This window comes from Phyllosticta citriasiana, assembly GCF_038021145.1.
Source record: "Phyllosticta citriasiana strain CBS 120426 chromosome Unknown IWZ02scaffold_16, whole genome shotgun sequence".
Taxonomy (NCBI): domain Eukaryota; kingdom Fungi; phylum Ascomycota; class Dothideomycetes; order Botryosphaeriales; family Phyllostictaceae; genus Phyllosticta; species Phyllosticta citriasiana.
In genome coordinates, this window is record NW_027117293.1 from 755,402 (window position 1) to 770,054 (window position 14,653).

A 14,653-nucleotide genomic window follows, 5' to 3' on the forward strand; every position below is an offset into this window, starting at 1 on the left:
GCGGTCATCTGGAGTCGGGTCAATGGGCCCACGCACGCGGACGCCGCGCCGAGCTGGAGCGACTTGCCCGAGTGACTTCAACGCAACGCGCGACGTCATTCGGGCCGACCTTTTGCCGACCCCGACGTGACCCTGCCCGGAGCTGCGGTGGTGCCTGCGCGCGCCAGGCAGCGCCAAGACCTTTCGTGAATCTGGAAGGCGCGTTTCCATTAAACCAACCCTCTGCGCGCGCAGCTCCACCGTCACCACCGCCTCACTCGCACCACCGCTCCTCCACCTGCGCCGTCGCCAGTCTTTGCCGTACCCCGAGAACAGTCGTCGTCGCCCGTCCGGCGGTGTCGGGAGTATTCGTCACCATGGCTGACATCACAATCGACAAGAACTCGTTCCACGACCGCCTGTCCTCATTCCTCTCCCAGTGGAAGAACGACAAGCGCTCTGGCGACGCCATATTTGGCGGGGTTTCGTCCATCGTCATCCTTGTCGGCAAGGCCAATGATGCCAACGCGTACCCCAAGAACGTTGCTTTCCAGGTGAGAGCTCTTCTATGTAGCTAGAGGCGGGACCAGGCGCTGACTGCAAACTCTTTAGCTCTGGTTGCTCGGCTACGAATTCCCTACGACGCTTTTCGTCATCAATCCCGACGGCATCCACATTGTCACGACCAAAAAGAAGGGTGAGGATCACAACCGCTGGTACAATGCATTTAGGCTGATGGTATGTAGCTGCCTATCTCGAGCCACTCAAGGGTGGCAAAGTGCCCGTGGAGCTTCACATCCGGGGCAAGGATGCCGAAGAAAATGCCAAGCAGTTCCAGCAGTGTCTCGACGTCGTAAAGAATGGCGGCAAGAAGGTCGGCGTGCTGCTCAAGGATCAGTCTGCTGGACCGTTTGTGGAAGAGTGGAAAAAGGCGTACGAGGAAGTTTCCAAAGATCTGGAGGAGGTTGACTGCGCCTCGGCGCTGTCTACTGCGGCGCTGTCAGTCAAGGACGAAAAAGAACTGGTAGGTGATCCGTCTAGAAGAGATGGCGGCCGCTGACAGTTGTGACAGAGGGCCATTCGAGACGCATCCAAAGCATCGAGCGGCATCGCCAACTTCTTTGTCGACGAAATGTCCGAAATTCTCGATGCCGAGAAGAAGATTACACACCAGGCTCTGGCAGACAAAGTTGCGGCAAAGCTGGACGACAACAAGTTTTTCAACAAGCTCAAGGTCTCGAACAATTTTGACCCCATGAATTTGGATTGGAGCTTCCCACCTGTAGTCCAGAGTGGCGGTAACTACGACTTGAAGTTCATGAGAGATTCGGACAAGAACAACCTGCACGCGGGAATTATTGTCGCGGCGCTTGGACTTCGTTACCAGAGCTACTCGTCTATGATTGCGAGAACCTACATGGTAGACCCCAACAAGTCCCAAGAAGCAAATTACAAGCTCCTCCGCCAGATTCATCAGGAAGTTGTCGCAAACATCAAGGACGGTGCTGTTGCCAAGGATGTGTACAACAAGGCGCTCGGTTTGCTCAAGTCCAAAAAGCCAGACCTGGAGAAGCATTTCCCCAAGAACCTGGGTTACGGCATCGGTATTGAGCTCAAGGACACGCAACTGGTTCTGAGCGGCAAGAATAGCCGCAAGCTCAAGGACGGCATGACATTGCAAGTCACCACCAGTTTTAGTGACTTGGTCAACCCCAACCCCCAGGATAAAAAGAGCAGCACCTACTCGTTGATCATCACCGACACTGTCCGTGTGACTGGGCAGGAATCGATCATCTTCACGCGGGATTCTACCTCTGACTTGGAGTCTTGTTCATTCTTCTTCAAGGACGAAGAAGAGGAGAAGGCATCCAAGCCAAAGGCAAAGAAGGATGCTCGCGTTGGTGCAGTGGCCCCGGCAAACATTACCAAGACCCGACTTCGCCATGAGCGCCAGACCAACCAACATGCCGAAAAGGAAGAAGCGCGTCGTGAGCACCAAAAGGAGCTTCACGAAAAGAAGCGTCGCGAAGGTCTGGAAAGATATGGTGCCGAAATTGGAAACCTGAATGGCGCGACCGAAAAGAAGTTCAAGCGGTTTGAGTCGTACAAGCGCGACAACCAATTCCCCGCCAAGGTCAAGGACCTCATGGTCGTCGTGGATGACAAGAATTTGACGGTGGTTCTGCCCATCATGGGCCGTCCAGTGCCTTTCCACATCAACACGATCAAAAATGCTAGTAACAGTCCCGAAGGCGAATACACCTCACTGCGTATCAACTTCCTGTCGCCCGGTCAGGGCGTCGGCCGCAAGGATGACCAGCCGTTTGAGGACCCTACCGCCCATTTTGTTAGGAGCTTGACTTTCAGATCGCGCGATATTGATCGCATGGAACACATTGCTAAGCAGATTACCGAGTTGAAGAAGGAGTCTGTGCGCCGCGAGCAGGAGAAGAAGCAAATGGAGGACGTGATTGAGCAGGACAAGCTCATCACGGTCAAGAGTAAGTGAATTCTGATCTAGGTGATGGTCAAGCTAATGAATTGCAGATCGCAAACCGGCGCTGTTGGACATGATTTTCGTCCGTCCTGCTATGGATGGAAAACGTGTGCCCGGCACTGTCGAAATCCACCAAAATGGTCTCCGCTACAATCATGGCACCGGCCAAAAGATTGACATCCTATTCAGCAACATCAAGCACTTGTTCTTCCAGCCTTGCCAGCACGAGCTCATTGTCATCATCCACGTGCACCTCAAGAACCCCATCATGATTGGCAAGCGAAAGGCCAAGGATGTCCAATTCTACAGAGAAGCGACGGAGATGCAGTTTGATGAGACGGGCAACCGCAAGCGCAAGCATCGCTTCGGAGATGAAGAAGAATTCGAGGCCGAACAAGAAGAACGTCGGCGCCGGGCGCAGCTCGACAAGGAGTTCAAGGCATTCGCGGACAAGATTGCTGATGCCGGACGCAATGAAAACGTTGGCGTCGACATTCCTTTCCGCGATCTTGGATTCAACGGCGTGCCGTCTCGGTCCAGCGTCTGGATTCAGCCCACGACGGATTGTCTTGTGCAGCTCACCGAACCACCGTTCCTCGTCCTTACTCTCAGCGAGATTGAAATCGTGCACCTTGAACGTGTGTCGTACGGACTCAAGAACTTTGACATGGTACTCGTCTTCAAAGACTTCACCAGGGTCCCTGTGCACATCAATACGATCCCAGTCGAGTCGCTTGATGCAGTCAAGGATTGGCTCGACAGCGTTGAGATTCCATTCTCGGAGGGTACCGTCAACCTCAACTGGGCGACGATCATGAAGACAGTGCAGGCGGATCCTCACCAGTTCTTCGTCGATGGTGGCTGGAACTTCATTGCCGCCGACTCTGACTCTGGGGAGGAGGACAACAGCGAGGAGCAAGAATCCAACTTCGAGATTAGCGACTCGGAGCTGGCCGAGTCAGAGTCGGAGAGCGACGAGGAGAGCGACTTTGACGAGTATGCATCAGACGAGCCTAGCGGGTCCGAGGAGGATGCAAGCGAGGTCAGCGAGGGCGAAGACTGGGACGAGCTGGAGAAGAAGGCCAAGAAGAAGGATAGGGAGGGCCACGATAGCGACGATGGTGGCAAGAAGCAAAAGCGAAAGCGGTGAACGGTGGTGGCTTGGAAGGATTTTCCTTTTTTCTTTTCTCTCTCTCTGATATGAATTTTTCACTGCTCCCACTTTTCATTTCTCAGATTACATTACGGCTGAGGGGGGGGGGGCAACGGTCATGTTTGCTTTATTCGAAAAGGACTAATTGGCGAGAATCACGATAGCGGGGGGGAGGAGGGAGGGGGGGGGGGGGGGGGGGCAAGTGCTTGGGGAAGTGGAGAATAGCACCGATAGTTGCATGAGCAATGGATATATGGAAGCTCGAGGATGGCGGTGAGGTCCAAAAATAAAATGAAGGAAGATGAAGTGGATCGTGGATCGCGTCACCGCCACGATGCTTTTTCGCGAGGCGCAGACGTTTGGACGGCAGAAGATGTGTCATGCAGCAAAGGTAGCCGGGGTTGCGGATTGTGATGATGTCTTCAAAAAGGGTTCGCATGGGCTGACGAGGAAGAGGGGAGCGGGTGGGGTCTGGCAAAAGCAATCAACGAGGCGTTTACGATGGGGAGGGAGGGAGGGACACAATTGTTGTTGTTGTTGTTGTTGTTGTCGTTGTTGTCGTTGTTGTCGTTGTTGTCGCTGTTGTCGTTATCATCATCTGTACCTGAAAGCTGAAAAGGTGCTGCTTCTGGAAAAGATGGTGTAGACGATCGATGGGGCAGACCGATCGGCCGGGACGTTGGGTTGGTTGGTTCCTTCGGTTGGTGGTCTCGGACGGCGCTGATTGGCCTGGCTGGATGACGGCGGCGACGGAGACCGTTGAGGGCTTGAGACTGGAGATGATGAGATCGGATGTCTAGGCCAGGCCATTAAAGAACTGCCAGAGCCGTCGCTCCCGCTCTGCGCTCACTCGGTCTCATAACTACATGTACCTACCTACCTACCTACCTACCTACCTTACATACCATATGCGAAACGCTTGCTTCGACCTCGGGATGCGCCGGCCGGGATGCAATGGTATGCACGGCGGCAGAGACACAGACGTCGACAGGGAGCGTGATGTGTTGGCACGACTCCATCCGCTCGCTCGTCGATTGATTCACCGATGTTTGCTCCTCCATCAGGTCCACCTCCTGAACTGCACTGACTGACTCTCCAAAACCATCCACTCAGTCTCCGCCGTCCGGACCAGGCGCCGCACCGCCAGCAGAGCCAGCGTCGACCCATTTTTCCACGCGCCCAGAACGACAAACGCGAACAACAAGATGCTGCTCATAGCGGCTCCCTTATAACCCGTCACAAGCTGCCGCCCTCGAGCATCGCTTCATAGTCGCTCCTTCCTGCGCTTCGAGCCTGACTTGACCATACACACGACCTGGTCCGCCCTGTGCTTCTCCCTCCCTCTGCTGAGGTGCCCACCTTGCAGCAACACCAAGAGGTAGCAGCTCCCTCACCATCGCCCCTCTGCCCTCCAAAACAACATCAGACCGTGATGCGCACGCAGCCCGCAACAGCCCTGTCGTCATTCGTGGTATGTAATATATTCAGACCCGACTCTGCCCAGGACGGGCCCCGTCGCTTCGCCCTCTGTGCGCGCTCCCCAACCTCCACGTATTGGTCCGACCTCCCCATTTTACATACCAGCCTCTTGCCTGCGCTCCTCTCCTGCTTCGCGCCACGGCTCCTGAATTCCTCCCCATTCCACTAACTGAGCCATTGTCTCCAGGATTCCTTGCGACCTCTTCTCTCTGCTGCATCCCTCCATCCATCACGCTACACGACCGCCGTCGTTGACATCTTGGCACCCAGCCTCCACGCTCCCTCCACTTCGAGTTGACGACACTAGGGACGAGCCTAGCTCCTCCGCCCTCGGCCACCACCGTGTCGGCCGCAGGCCGCTATCCCGCACCTTACGAGACCCACGAACGTCACGACACGTACACCACCTCACTTGACCAACGCCAGCAGCAGGCCCAGCAGTACTACCGCGCTCACGAGTCCCTCTCGCGCAGGTCCAGCTCGTCGGGCAGCATAACCCACTCGCTCCGCCGCACGCCCAACTTTGAAGACGTCCGCCGCGGGAGGAGTGCCTCGCCAGCCCAACGTCCGCAGGAATCCGCGCGCGAGTCTGTCGCTCCTCCGCCCACCGACTCGGCCCATCCCGCCCTTCGCATCTCGCGTCGTACCCAGGCTGCCATTCTCTTCACCCTCGAAGAAGCCCTCCGAGCTCCTTACCAATTCACCCCCGACCTGGCAGAGGAAAACGCGCAAATGTCGGACCTGCTCGGCGGCACTGGTGCGCGTTCTGCGTCGGGCCCTGTCCCCGTGCAGCAACAGACCGTGGCGCCCATGCGCACGCCGCAGCAGATTATGCGCGCGCGTCAGGACCGGGAGGCCAGAAGGCAGCGCGAGGCAGAAGTGGCCGCCTCCCAGGAGCGCGCGGAACAGGAGCGAAGGGCGCAACAGGAGGAACGTAGGAAAAGTGCTGAAAGAAGAGCTGCTGCTGCTGCTGGCGTTGCCGGTCAAACTCAACCATTTGGACGGTCGTCGGGAGATGGCGGCTTTGCCGGATACACGACGGCAGGGCCTCGGCCAACAGACAAGACGGCTGGTAACGGGGGGCCCGTCATCTCGCCATCGTCGGGGCGTGCCATGGACCCCGCAGCGGGTGTGCGACCAAGGGGACCATCACTATCTCAGGGCCAGCCGCGGGTTCCTCCGCAGCCCACTGCGGCTGCTGCATCTGCTCGCCTCACTCAGCAGCCGCAATCTCAACCAAGACAATCCGCGACAGCACCACAAGCCCGCCCTGGCGCCTCAGCCGGACTTCAGAGCAGAGTCTCTGGCGATGGTCAACAGCGCGACCCCACCGTCTCGACCTTTCCGCACGCCTTTGAACGCTGGGAGCAGCTTTCCTCGCACTGGGAAGGCCTCACATCCTACTGGATCCGCCGCCTCGAACAAAACCAGGACGAAATGTCGAACCAGTCCCTAACTCAGCAAATGTCACGCCAGATCACCGACCTCTCCGCGGCTGGCGCCAACCTCTTCCACGCCGTCGTGGAATTGCAGCGATTACGGGCTTCTTCGGAGCGCAAATTCCAGCGTTGGTTCTACGAGACGAGGAGCGAGCAAGAACGCCAGCAAGAGACCATTGGCCAGTTACAAAAGGCCATTGAAGCAGAACGGGCGGCCCGCGCCGAGATGGAAGGCCAGGTCCGCATTGAAAAGGCCAAGAGCATCAAAGCTGACAAGATGGTTGCTGAGATGCAGCGCGAACTTGCCATCTCCAAGGACGAGGCTCGCCGGGCATGGGAGGAGCTCGGACGGCGCGAGCAGGAAGAGCGTGAGCGAGTCGTTTCCCTCCGCGAAGGTCAGCCCACCCTCGTCGGGGGAGTTCAGGTCGTACCCATGGGTGCTGGCATGGTGAGCAGGCACGGCAGTCAAAGGTCGCAAGCCATCAGCAGCCACAGCCAGCCCCTTTCCGCCAACATTGAAGGTGGTTACACCTACGAGGAACCGCAGAGCCCAACCGACACGGACCCATTTACAGGCCGCCAAACTCCCTCTGCACTTCGTCACGAACCAGACATTCAAAGTCTGGCGCAGGGCACTTATCAGCCAACCGGAGCTCTTACAAGCGCCGGCACGGCTCCGTCCATGACGCGCACTGCCGCTCAACCCGCTCCCCTCCAACCGCACTCCCGCACTGCCTCTGGAGCGAGCCAACCATCTGCTTCTTCTCCGCGGACGCAGCCCGCTATGCCGTCACCTGGTCAATTTTATCAGCATGGAGGCAGTTTTCTCCCGGGTGGACGGGAACCCGTTGAGGGTTCAACCGGCCCCGGAGACGATCGCTCCTACGTTCCATCCAGCGTTGGCGACACGGAGAGCATCATTGCGGAAGAAGATTACTTGATGGATGACGATGGGAATTATATCCTCGATCTCCAGGGCCGTCGAATCCCATTCCGTCGTGCAAGCAGCGGCCCTGGCCGCATGCGCAGCCCTACTGCGGAAAGCGCTTCCGAACCCGCCGTCGGCATCAGCGAACGCATTGAAGAAGAGGAATTGGAAGAAGGTGACGACTACGAGGCTGATATCGCACGAGAACGCGAACTGGCGGCTCGCTATGGCATCGCTGCCACAACGTCTGGTCCAACCATCCACCAGGGCTACACGACGGCGGCCGGACCTGAGCCGAGCTTTGCTACGACATCGGGATACGCGGGCGGAGAAGGCCAGCCGGATTACACTGGCAGCGGTTACGGTGGTACTGGCATGCCCAGCGGCTTCAGTGATTGGGCCAGTGTGCGGCACCACCATCCGACGCGACTGAGCGATGTCTTGGAAGAGGATGAGAGAAGCAGGACCAGCCCAAGCCGCGCCAGTCAGGCGAGCAGGGGTTTGAGCTATTAGGCAAGGGGGCGATCGTTTGAGGCTCGGGAGCTGCGGTCACGTTGGTTGCCCCTGGCATTGCATTTTTTCACCAAAAGTGAGCTAGTATGTGTTTGCGTCTGTGGCTTGTCGCAGCCGCCGGCGCACGATTGACTTTGGGGTTTTTTGCGGTCACGTACGAGATGCATGTTTTTTCTTTCGTTTAATCACTTCTTTCTTGGGGACCGACCGTTTTATACCTCTTCGGCTTCTTCGATTCGTTTTTGTATCTCTTTTCTTCTTCCTCTTTCTGCCCCTCCCCCTTTCCCGGTCCTCCTAGTACGAGCGCACCTTTTGTTTGAGCTTGCTTGCTTGATGTTTCAGTCTCCTCGCTCGATACCCTCTAGCTTTGGCTGCTGATCCTACTGCCGCGCTGCTGCCATTCATCACCACTTTGTACTACTCTTTGCTGCATGCATACTGGCTAATTGGGAACACATACCGACTCCGCGACATGTTTATGTCGGGAGGCTGTGGTGCGGGTTCAGGTCTTGTTATATCTGTTTCGGCCGCCCTTGGTCCATGGACCGGGGCCCTTTGTGGGGTCGAAGACAGCTTGGGGACGAATTTTGTTCAGGAAATCTTTCGTTTACGAGGGCTTTGGTTAGGGCAAGAGAGATGAGGCTGGTCGGTTGGTTGGTAGGTTGAGTTGCTGCATGAGTTCTTGTATGATAGATTTCTCATTTTCCCCTTCCAATTTCCTTTTGTCCTCTCCTTTGTCCTTTTCCTTTTTTTGGGGAGCTGCCTTTGCTTGGCACGTTGACTTTAATGGTGAGAACGATTCGATGGATGAAGATGGGATTGGAACACGACGATTTTGTTCCCATTCTCTTCCTGGATCTGGTATGATTGGACGCCTTTTTTCCGTCACAACCCTCTACGGACTTTTACTAGCTCGGCCTCCCTTCTTTCTCCTTTGGTCACGCCGACACGGAGGGCGGCGTCGAAAGAAATGACGGCGTAACTGTGGTGACACCCACAAAGCTGTCACTCTCCCACGGATGACGCTGGGCTGTTGTCCATGCTGCAGCCGTGGAGCTGCCATCTCTTCCGGCACCCACATGCCGTGTCGATCTCATCCATCATCGTTCATCTTCCTCACATCTTCCCGTCTCTGCCGAGCGCCTCTCCCAAAAGTTCAGCATCTGCTGATATCCTTCACTCTTCGTCTTTCGGTCTCGTCATCACTTTTTCCTTTTTCTATTTTCTTCTCTTCGCTTCTTGGTTGAACTATTAGACTGGTGTGTTTGGTGTGCCGTATGATACCTTTTCCTGACCGTCATCTCTTCGCTTTCACTTTCATTATTCAAAAGCCCTTGCACTTTGTTCAAGCTGTTGGATTTAATTAGCAGAGCGAAGCGTCGACGTTCTGCTTGGAGTCGAAATGGCGAGGGTGCTCTTGCTGCTTTCGACTGAGCGATTGTCGTCTTTGCATGCGTATCTACCTGTTGAGCGTCTTGCTTTGCCCGTTGCCGGCCTTGCCTGCTGCGAACTGTTTTGTACTTACTTGCCACGCGGGAGGCTGGGTGATGGGCTACATAGATGTTTTGAAATCACATATACATACTCTTCCATCTGAACCATCTTGACAGTTGACACATGTGCAGGTGCAGCATCTTGCTGCCAAAGCGAATCTGGTCTGTCAGTCTGTCAGTCTGCCAGTCTGCCGTCCGTGCAGCGAAAAGTGCAGGGAACCAACCATCCAGCCAACCAACCCGGCAGAGCACCAACCCAGGCACGCTCGCATCTTGATTCCTGCTGCGGCACGTAATCCTAGCTGCATGACGTCAAACGCGACGACGGCCCCTCCATCTTTCACTCACTCCCCCCCGCCGTCATCATAACGTTGCCTCGCATCGCAGCACCCCGCATCGCATCTGTTTTAAAGTACCTGGTTCCAACTCCTTTCCCGTTTATGCAACGGTCGACCGCGCAGCTGAAGAAACGAAAAGAAAAGGAACTCATTTTCCTGAGTTGGAATAGAAGAGCTAAGGTACCTACCTACCTACGTTTGGCCAAACGACGAACCTGCCAGCCCCCAGGAAGAAAAAGCGGCAGCGCGAGCAAGAGCATAGGAATAGGGTTACGTGCAGGAGATTGACTGACAGACGACGGACTACCTATTCCTGCTGCTGCTGCTGCTGCTGCTGCTGCATCGCATTACGTGACGCAGCACCGACAGCGCCTGTACGTGCAAGCGCAAACTCTACACAGACGACGGACCACGGACTAGGTGCCTGCCCTCTGGAACCCGCGAGTAGGAGTGGACGCGAAGGCTTGCTGTGCGTAGAGAAGCTATCGCGTCCGACTCATTAAGCCAGGCGCAGAGAGAGACACCAAGCAAAAAGACCTCTTGTCTCTCGCTACATACCTACCTTGCTTCACCTTCCCTCTTTCCCGTACCCCTACGCCTCCATCGCCGCCGTCATCCACCATGGCGAGTTTCGGCCTCGGCGTCTTCTACGGCGGCGTCATCACCGGCATCCCCGTCGTCACGGGCGTGGCCGAGGGCGTGCACCACCAAAAGGAGCAGAATAAGGAAGCTGCCAACGAGACGCGCATGATCAAGTTTTACATGGACGTGTACTGCCAAGCCAAGAGCAGCAAAGCGGGCGAAGTGGACGGCGGCGTCGTCGTCGTCCATAAGGATGCGGTGAGTCTGTCTCTTTTCCCTATCCTTCCCTTCGATTCTCAAGCTGCCGGCCTGCCCGGCTCGAGAGGTAGTCGTTTACAAAACAGGCCAACTGACACGGAAAAATCAGGTATGGGTATGTCCCAAAAACTCCGAAGGCTTCCCCGTCTCGCCAGACCCCTCCAAACCACCCCCGCACCCCTTCACCGGCTTCTACATCATGTACCCGGACGAAGACCGCAACCCGCGCGAGCGCGGGCTCGTAACGACGCTGAACACCGACCCGCCAATGCTAAACTGGATCTACGTGGACAAGACGACGCAGGCGCTTTGCTACGGCAACCGCACGCAATCCATCGCGCACGTGGTCGGGCCGTGGGACTGGACCGACGACGAAACGGGCGTCACGCTCGAGGGCTGGGAAGGGTTCGTTGCGGTCGAGGTCGACGATGAGGAGAGCCAGGCCGCGGATGGGTTGAGGTGGCGGCTGTTTTACGATCGCTGGGACGACAAGCTGGGCAAGGGGAAGTTGGTGGGTGGGAAGCGCGTGCTGCCGTGTAGTCTGGAGCGCAGGATGTTGCCCGAGGAGTTGAGGAAGGCGGAGGAGGAGGCCGCCGAGAAGAAGATGCAGGTTAACAGTCGCGGGAATTTGCAGACAAAGCTGGATTTGAGGGATCCGCCGAAGAAGAAGTAGGGGAGTGGAGGGTGTGGGCGGAGTTGTTCGGGAGAGTTGTCTATCTTGGGAAGAGTCGGTTCGGTTCCTCTCCTTTTGCGCTCCGCAGCAGCGGCGCTGTTGAACTATTGCCGCCATCATCATCATCATCATCATCCTCATTGGCATCACCTCAGTCGAGTCGAGCATTTGTTGCGCAGCTGGGCAGCCGCGCAGCCATCCGCACGACACAGATCCAAGCGAGCGATCATCGGGACAACATCAATCCTTGCGCTACTCATGTCTATCCAGCATCAACCATGAACGCACACAAAAGGCATCATGCCCATCCAGCGCACGCACGCGCCGAGGCCGCAGCCTTCCAAGGCGATCGTCATCTTCTTCGTTCCTTCATTGTCATCCAGGGAAAAGACCTCAAAAATCTTTACCGTCTACGCAATCCAACGCTGCCCGCACCTTTCAGCTTTTTCCTTCACTGCACACACCTCCTAGACTTTACGTGCATTTATTGTGTAGAGCCACGAATGACGATCGAATGTCTACAGTGACGGAATACACCGACCTTTAATGAACTTTTAATGATAATGCTGGTTGTCTCATTCATTGTCGAAGTCCCACGCAAAAACCACACTTCAACTCGACTTCTCCTCGGTGTCGCCATCGGGCGCAACCTCAACGACACCACCTCTCTCCCCTCTCTTCTCCCTTCCCGCGCTCTGTCCCGTCGGAGCACACCCGCACTTCGTCTCCACGACACCGCACGCCTCTGCCGACGGCATGCCAGCGAGATCCCTCACCGCCGTCTCGCTGTCGGGCAGCTTAGCCAACGTCGACTTGTCAAGCCACCACATGCCATAGAGCGTGGCGCACATGACGGCAATGACGACAATCATGGCAATGTATCCCTTCTTCCAGTACGGCGCGTCGTCAGCCGGGTACAGCACGATGCCCCAAAACGTGTACAGGCACGTCTGCACAGCGTTCATGCTGTACAAGATGACGCTGCGCGCGGCGTCGTCGCCGCCGCGCTTGAGGATGATGCTGGCCCATCCGTACGATACCGGGTTGACGATGTAGGATGTGCCAGCGAGGTAGAAGGCGAAGAAGGTGGCCCCAAATGGGATGCTGGGTACGAGCAGGATGACCGTGGCGATGAATTGTAGTAGGGCTGCTAGAAGGCCCATGGGCACGCGCTGGCCTGTAGCGTCGATGTGTACCGCGGCCAGGAAGGTGGACACGATGCCCGTGGCCTGCACACCGAGTGGATACGTGTTGATCTGGCTCTGGCTAAAGACGCTCTTGTGTGCCTTCATCCACAGTAGGAACAGACTCTGCACGACGTAGGCCTCGAGGGCGCCAGAAACTACGGAGAAAGTGCAGAGGAGGTAGAGGGCAGGGTGGCCGAAGACGCGCTTGGCCAGGGACCACGGGTTGATGTTGTGGCCCTCAGGGTCCTTTGGCGGGAGGCGGGCGAGGGCAAGCTCACGCTCAGCCTTGTTAAGCCACTTCGCCTTTGTGTTCTCGGGCAGGTCGGGGAAGAAGATGAAGCCGACGATGGCGATGGGGAGCGTGATAATTCCGTTGACGATGAAGAGCCACTTCCAGCCCGCAAGCCCCGCGTAGCCGTTCATGCCCTGGTATGTGGCCGTCATCATCAGTCCGGCAAACATGGTGCCTGCTTGTCCCGAGGCCGTGAAAATGGCGGTGCGCTTCGCAATCTCACGCGGCTTGTACCAGCACCCGATGATGTAGATGGTGCCACAGTAAGTAGAAGCCTCTGCGAATCCCTGGAAAAAGCGCACGACGCACAGCTGGGTATAAGTGTGCGTGGCAGCACACGCCATAGTCAGAGCCGACCATACGATTACCATAAACGGTAGCCAGATACGCGGAGCCACTTTCTGGAGGATGATGGCGTGGGGGATCTGTCCAACGACCGATCCGGCCGTGAAAACGGAGAGGATGGCATTGTACTGAGAGCCATGGAGGCCGAGATCCTCTTGCAGGCCGGCGACGTAGGCATTGGCGAATGACGAGCGGTCGAGGTAGTTGAAAAAGGACGATACGCAGCAATATGTCAGAATCACAATGTCTATGCGTGTTGTCAGCAGAGCGTCCCGCTTTCTCGGCAATTCTCAAATGTTAGATGCACGAACCGAGTTTCTGAACCAGCTTTGTCTCCTCTTTCGATTTCGACTCATCGCCAAGGAAAAAATTTCTAAAGCGGTCGCCACGCGAGTTTTTGCTGGAGCTGGCGCCCGAACTGGAAATTTCCTTGACGGCCTCCATCACGCACAAATCGAGGGCGCGAATACTCGAGATATTCAGAACAGAAGCGACCGAGATGTACAAAGGGTTCCGTTTTCTGCAGCCTCGTTATATAGACGAGCTGGCCTAGCAGAGACGACTCGACTCGTACTATCGTGCTAGGCCAGCCCAGCCAAGTCTCGAGAAAGCTGGGCGTTGGCCCCCCGCGCCCTTCCTTTTCCTCATCAAGCGTGAAGCTTGTGTGACTTGCGAGTCGTCGCCGCTCAAGCTCGTGCCAGTCGTTTCCAACAAAATGGTGCTAGGAATTGATTTTTTCCCGCAATTCTTAGGCCAGATTGGCGTGGGTCGTCGGCGGAGAACTGCAGTGGGAATCATGTCCGGGCCATCAAGGTGCCCAACCGATGAAACCTTTTGACTGGGCATTCTTGGCAGCTTTGCCTCTGGGACGATTGTCGTCGTTCTACACAAAGTGTAATGTCAGTAGGTGCCGGTCAAGTGCATGATTCCTTAGACCACGTAATAGTATAGCTGAGAGAGAAACGTAATGGTGGCGTCTCGCACCCATTTTTTCAAAGTCGGAGGTCTTTCTCCAGGCCGGCAATTCTCGTGTTGCTTGCAGATGCCAAGTTGGAAAATACCAAAGTTATTGTGCTCACATGCATGAAGGTACTTACCCATGATGAGCTGACTGATAAGGCAGAATGGGCGTCAAAGGTAGATGATAGGGAGGAGCATTCGGTCCATCTTTCAAAGCGCCTTTTTCTCGGCCGCAGCTTTGGACTGTGGCGACGCTATGTATGCCAGAATCTTTATAAACCGCCATCAGATCCTGCGTACGTGCGTAGACTGAATGTCAAAAGTTCAAGGACAAGGTTGATTGCCAAGTATGGCGTAGAAATGAGAAAGGAAGAAGTATATCAGACGGAGATGTAGACAATTCCAGCGAAGGAATGGCGTGCGTGGGTAGGTTCTTTGCGCTTCGCGAGGTCCGGGTGCCAAGAGAGAGAAACAGTCCTGTATGAGAATCACTTTCGGGAAGATGCACTGTGGAAGGTTGGATGGCCGCCACGCAAA

At 56.2% G+C, this 14,653-nt stretch overlaps 4 protein-coding genes across 4 annotated transcripts; 3 read left to right on the forward strand and 1 right to left on the reverse strand.

Moving 5' to 3' along the window:
* The first annotated feature begins 173 nt into the window (after nucleotides 1-173).
* Nucleotides 174-3,808, forward strand: IWZ02DRAFT_462870 (FACT complex subunit-domain-containing protein). Its single transcript, XM_066768301.1, has 5 exons — nucleotides 174-533; nucleotides 592-676; nucleotides 726-1,003; nucleotides 1,052-2,480; nucleotides 2,527-3,808. Exons 1-5 carry the CDS (start codon nucleotides 357-359, stop codon nucleotides 3,624-3,626), a joined length of 3,069 nt encoding a protein of 1,022 aa, XP_066618834.1. The 5' UTR covers nucleotides 174-356; the 3' UTR covers nucleotides 3,627-3,808.
* A 1,121-nt stretch (nucleotides 3,809-4,929) lies between these two features.
* On the forward strand, nucleotides 4,930-8,071 carry IWZ02DRAFT_99855 (uncharacterized protein). The gene is made up of 2 exons (XM_066771512.1): nucleotides 4,930-5,100; nucleotides 5,379-8,071. The coding sequence occupies exons 1-2, from the start codon at nucleotides 5,062-5,064 to the stop codon at nucleotides 7,986-7,988; spliced, it is 2,649 nt and encodes an 882-aa protein (XP_066618835.1). The 5' UTR covers nucleotides 4,930-5,061; the 3' UTR covers nucleotides 7,989-8,071.
* Nucleotides 8,072-10,274: 2,203 nt separating this feature from the next.
* On the forward strand, nucleotides 10,275-11,471 carry IWZ02DRAFT_99869 (uncharacterized protein). The gene is made up of 2 exons (XM_066771513.1): nucleotides 10,275-10,659; nucleotides 10,769-11,471. The coding sequence occupies exons 1-2, from the start codon at nucleotides 10,441-10,443 to the stop codon at nucleotides 11,330-11,332; spliced, it is 783 nt and encodes a 260-aa protein (XP_066618836.1). The 5' UTR covers nucleotides 10,275-10,440; the 3' UTR covers nucleotides 11,333-11,471.
* A 430-nt stretch (nucleotides 11,472-11,901) lies between these two features.
* IWZ02DRAFT_99881 (pantothenate transporter liz1) lies at nucleotides 11,902-13,909 on the reverse strand. The gene is made up of 2 exons (XM_066771514.1): nucleotides 13,468-13,909; nucleotides 11,902-13,403 (listed from the first exon to the last, which is right to left on the reverse strand). The coding sequence occupies exons 1-2, from the start codon at nucleotides 13,598-13,600 to the stop codon at nucleotides 11,944-11,946; spliced, it is 1,593 nt and encodes a 530-aa protein (XP_066618837.1). The 5' UTR covers nucleotides 13,601-13,909; the 3' UTR covers nucleotides 11,902-11,943.
* Between the last annotated feature and the right edge of the window lie 744 nt (nucleotides 13,910-14,653).

Excerpts from the sequence above, each read along its gene's own strand:
- IWZ02DRAFT_462870 (XM_066768301.1), top strand. The coding sequence starts at position 357 with ATGGCTGACATCACAATCGACAAGAACTCGTTCCACGACCGCCTGTCC. Across the intron at positions 534-591 it reads CCAAGAACGTTGCTTTCCAG|CTCTGGTTGCTCGGCTACGA; the intron begins GTGAGAGCTCTT and ends CAAACTCTTTAG. Across the intron at positions 677-725 it reads TGTCACGACCAAAAAGAAGG|CTGCCTATCTCGAGCCACTC; the intron begins GTGAGGATCACA and ends GATGGTATGTAG.
- IWZ02DRAFT_99855 (XM_066771512.1), top strand. The coding sequence starts at position 5,062 with ATGCGCACGCAGCCCGCAACAGCCCTGTCGTCATTCGTG. Across the intron at positions 5,101-5,378 it reads CAGCCCTGTCGTCATTCGTG|CCTCCACGCTCCCTCCACTT; the intron begins GTATGTAATATA and ends CTTGGCACCCAG.
- IWZ02DRAFT_99869 (XM_066771513.1), top strand. The coding sequence starts at position 10,441 with ATGGCGAGTTTCGGCCTCGGCGTCTTCTACGGCGGCGTCATCACCGGC. Across the intron at positions 10,660-10,768 it reads TCGTCGTCCATAAGGATGCG|GTATGGGTATGTCCCAAAAA; the intron begins GTGAGTCTGTCT and ends CGGAAAAATCAG.
- IWZ02DRAFT_99881 (XM_066771514.1), bottom strand. The coding sequence starts at position 13,600 with ATGGAGGCCGTCAAGGAAATTTCCAGTTCGGGCGCCAGCTCCAGCAAA. Across the intron at positions 13,404-13,467 it reads AAAGCTGGTTCAGAAACTCG|ACATTGTGATTCTGACATAT; the intron begins GTTCGTGCATCT and ends CAACACGCATAG.